This window comes from Limulus polyphemus, unplaced genomic scaffold (assembly GCF_000517525.1).
Source record: "Limulus polyphemus unplaced genomic scaffold, Limulus_polyphemus-2.1.2 Scaffold2038, whole genome shotgun sequence".
Classification (NCBI taxonomy): domain Eukaryota; kingdom Metazoa; phylum Arthropoda; class Merostomata; order Xiphosura; family Limulidae; genus Limulus; species Limulus polyphemus.
The window spans coordinates 188,268-192,782 of NW_013667648.1; the positions used below are offsets into that span (position 1 = coordinate 188,268).

Sequence of the window (4,515 nt, forward strand, 5' to 3'; positions counted from 1 at the left end):
ACCAAAGTATTAGTTTTAACTTGCTGAATAATCTCTTACAGCTGGCAATGGAAATTGTTATGGTTAGCATTATCTGAATAGCAATGTGAAGATTGGGGAAGACTCTCTCATCTCCGTACTGAACAATAAATTTGAGAAGCTCTTCAGGTCTTGATATTTTCATGTTGGCCTGACTTGATAGCAACATTCTGCAATCCAAAATTTCTTCATATAGCTGCTGTCCATCAACACCAGAGCTGTACAATTTACCCAAGTTTTTGCACTTTCTTCTTTAGGTCGTTACTGTCAGCGCTGTATCACAGTTCTTCGACATAGAGAGGGAACCCAAACATGGCTTCAATGTCGTGCAAACAAGTGAACCTTTTGTCCATTTCCCTTCGTGACATTCCATTTCCTCCTTGACTGTTAACCCATCATTCTCTTGAGTTCTCGTCAGCCATTTGTTTCTTTCGTTTCTGACATCTTTCAACTTCAATATTCCATTCTTGACAGAGACCAAGTCCTTCTTCGAGTGACTCATTAACAAACACTTCTCTTTCATCATTAAAATGAACTCGGAGGGCTTTCAAATCCAGGGCAGCATTGTGGAAGTTCATGCTAGGATCCTGCAGCTTCTTTTGAATACGGGCAATGCGAATGAGTACTTTGTTCCAAAATCCTAGCAAAGTCAGAAAATCGTAACTCAACATGCGGTTATACAGCTGCCTTGCATCACTTCTTGTTTCACTGGTCTCATTTTCATTGTCTATCATGTCCTGGAGAACTTGAAGTATATCCTCAAGGTACTTGTTGACGGGCTTCACTGCTTCTGTCCTTGCACTCCACCTGGTTTTGGACTGCGACTTAACAACCACATGGAACGGCATTTCTGAGTTTTTCCCAGCCCTGTGTTGAACAAGAGAAGAACACATAGAGAGCTTCGATGATTCCAAAATATGTGACCATCATTGTATCCTGCTTGGCTGCATGTACACCCACCAAGTTGAGTGAGTGATTGTCGCAATTCACAAACACTGCCAGGTTGTTTTTCTCACTTATTTTTTGATGAAGACTACTTCTGTGTCCAGCCATCACAGCAGCATTGTCATAGCACTGTGACTGACAATCTTGTTGCTCTGTTTCATCTTACTCTAGCTGTTTCAAGATGTCTTCATTCATGCTCTCAGCATCCTTTTGTCTTATCTGGATAAAACCAAGGAAGGACTCTCTAACATGGACTGTTTTCCTCTCAAAATCAGCTTCCATGTACCTCGCTATTTCTGACATCTGCTCACGGTGTGCCTGATCAGGAGTCAAGTCAAACATGAGACCATAGTACTTGGCTTTATGAATGCTTCTCAGTAAACTCTGGCGAGCAGTGGATGCCATCATGTGGATGAATTCGTTCTGGACACCCGATGAAAGATAAGACATGGATCCAGGATGGCTTTCCACGCGAGTGAGGGGTTCGTTCATGACAGGATCAAAGATGGCCAGTAGTTTCAGTAAGCCAAGGAAATTTCCCACATTGAAGTCATCATCTAGCTGAAGTGACTCTCTGTGTCCTCGCAAAGCCAGATTCTGAGTCGCAAGGAATTTTATGCAGTGAAGGATTCTTGTCAAGATATCACACCACTTCTGCTATTCCTTCTCAATCTGTGACTGAAGTTCTGCGTCAGTAACTCCTCTATTTTCAGCTAAATTTCTTTCCACAGTGTGAAGCACTCCCAATGATTCTTAGCATTTTCATGTTTTATATTTAATGGTGCAGTTTTGGCCTCAGGGAAGGTTGGACCCAGCTGGATACCAAAGGGTTAATAGCTTGAGAAAACAGTTAAAATCCTTCTTCACTGTTTCTTTAAAGACTGATGGGTTTACATGTTTCATGCCACCACCATAACTAAAAGCTGAGATGTTGCCATCATTTTGGAGAGGCCTCATCCTTCTCTGTAAGTAATCTGGAGATGCACTCATCCTTGGGTGAAGCCTAAAGCAAGTTACTGTTGCCCAAGGAATACATGTCATCTTTTGCATTAACCTAAACTGCTGACCATAGCCTTTGAGCATCACCAATGTATCTTGCTGACTGGATAAGCTCCTGACTGACCCAATGATCTGCTGGATCTCAGTGAGATGCTGACAATTCAGATTATTACCTTCATGGCAGTCCATAAGGAAATTTACTCACTGCACACTTTTCACCACTTTACTTGATTATGGGTGATTCATACCAGTTCTTAGATGCCTGAACCAGATCTTGAATATGTTGGAGTTCCTTAGAAACTATACAAGTAAGTCTCAGGATATCCAGACTGGTTGTTGTCACAATGACCTGTCTTACATGTGAAAGGTAACATCTCAGTCCTAAGAATGTGGACATAGCTATTACCATGGCCAGCAAAAGCTCTTGGTTCAAGAAAGTAACATTCTTAGAACTTGAAGTATTCTCAGGTCATGTCCCTGTTTCAAATGCAGCATCCATCTTTACACTGTAAGTTTCATGTGGTCTAAAAAGTGCCTTTTCATGGTCACAGTTACAAAATATACAGAACCAGAGGGTCATATGGAAAAGTACATTCAAAATAAACTCTTCAATATACAAATCTTTGGTCACAGCACCAAGATGTAACTCAATTTTGTGATATTCAGGTATACTGCTAACCAATAGGAAACTATCAAATGTCTGCAACATAAGAGGTTTTGGAAATTTTATGCAGAGAAGTTTATGATGTTATGATGCAGTTGCATTTTGTAATTAAGTTGCAGTTAAACTCAGTAGTTACTGAACATATTTTAAAATATCATAAAACAAACTCAAAAGATCAGTTGTTTGTTAACTCATTTTTATACTTTTTCTTTTTTTTAATACTACTATTTTATATTTAAGCTCTTATTTTTTAGTTCGGAAATAACTACTCGGATATAATGGTCAAATAGTAAGAAATTTGTGTATCTATTGTATTGATGATAAGGTTGAAAGTTTGTCAATAAAGTTTTGAACATGGGGAAAATGCAATATATGTGCATTACTTGTGAATTACACTCATGTTTTTTAAGGATGTCAGAGAAACAAGATTCTTTAATTACATTCAGATGTAATGCTATGACTATAAGATGAAACTTCTGCTTAACTTAAGTTATATGTTACTGTATGTGTGTGTGTAAGTTTAATGTATATGTCATTAAAACTTTGTTTTAAATGTTTCTTTGACACTGAAAATACCAAACGTACTTATATGCCGATTATTTCCAGAAGAGCTTAGTTTCATATAAAGATTTCTTAACAGGTATACATCACTAATCAGTTATTGATAACTTTATTTTACTTTTCTCAGGAGTCATTTGAACGAGCCAAAAATATCCTTCGAAATCATAGTCGAGAGCATCGAGTGATAGCTGAAGCCTTACTCAAGTATGAGACCTTAGATGCAGAAGACCTTAAAACTTTGCTCAGTGGTAAAGAAAAGATTGTAAAAAGAAAACCTTGATGTACTGAAAAGCTTAGAAGACTAGTATTTCAGCATTTTGAACTTGACTTTTTACTGTCTTATATAAACTGTCAGTGATGAAAAGCTGATATTTTCCCAGTTTATAGACTTGTCATTTACTGGCTATTGGCAGTGTAGATTTGGTGTATCCAGAAAAACAATATATGGAAAATTTCAGTGATTCAATGATTTTTATCTTTGTGATGTACAGAACATACAATAATTTGGATATGTTAAGCAAGCCTGCTGATGCATAATGGTGTTGTAAGAAATTTCATTTTGCATATTGTTTGAATTGTCCATGAAAGTACTTAAGAGATTATACTGGTCATATTGTAGCCTATCCATTAGATATTTCTTTTAGAAATTCAGTTGGCTTATTCTATAAAACTTGCTTTGTAATATGATTAAAATTTCAAAAAATAACTGCTAGGTTATTATATTTTCATTGGGACAAATAATTGAAGTTTCAAAATATGAATTTCTATAATACAAAAAATAATTCAAGTTTAAAAAATGTTTGAGGGAAGCCCATTATTCTATTTCAAAATTGAGGTTACTTATGTACAAACCATTCAGAAAGTTAAAAGGTTATTCTGCTTTCTTCTTTTGCTGTTTATTCTTTAGTTTCTTTTCAGACATACAATTTTATTTTTATTTAGTATAGTGTAAATATACATTATCATTATCAAAAAGCTGAAGTAAGAGAAAAATAAACCATTAAGTGTTTATATGGATTGAAACTAAATTGTTTAATTGGCTGGAATAATGACTTTTATACTTAACTTTGAAATTCTAGTTATTGATAATCCACAAAACGAGCTTACTATCCATACAACTGTTACAACTGGAACCTTAACAACTGTGTTTGCTTCAGACAATGAAAGAAACTTCTTATTTACTTGGAACCTAAAAATATACATTTTCAAAAGCTTATCATGAGATGGAACACCAACTTATTGTGTACTTGTACCAAACATGTTTTATGTGTTTATACTTCTTTTTACCTTTTTTCTCTCACGTAAATGCCAATCAACAATAAAAAGAA

At 35.8% G+C, this 4,515-nt stretch overlaps 1 protein-coding gene across 6 annotated transcripts in view; it reads left to right on the forward strand.

Moving 5' to 3' along the window:
- The window catches only part of LOC106465749 (ATP-dependent zinc metalloprotease YME1 homolog), a 174,194-nt gene extending 170,124 nt beyond the window's left edge, over nucleotides 1-4,070 (forward strand). For 5 of the 6 annotated variants that reach the window (XM_022393673.1, XM_022393674.1, XM_022393676.1 and 2 more), the window contains exon 19: nucleotides 3,315-4,070. In XM_022393673.1, coding sequence (XP_022249381.1) covers nucleotides 3,315-3,467 — 153 coding nt within the window. In that variant the 3' untranslated portion in view covers nucleotides 3,468-4,070. The remainder of the gene's footprint in view (nucleotides 1-3,314) is intronic. The other variant, XR_002612047.1, reaches the window with a different exon arrangement.
- Nucleotides 4,071-4,515: the final 445 nt, after the last annotated feature.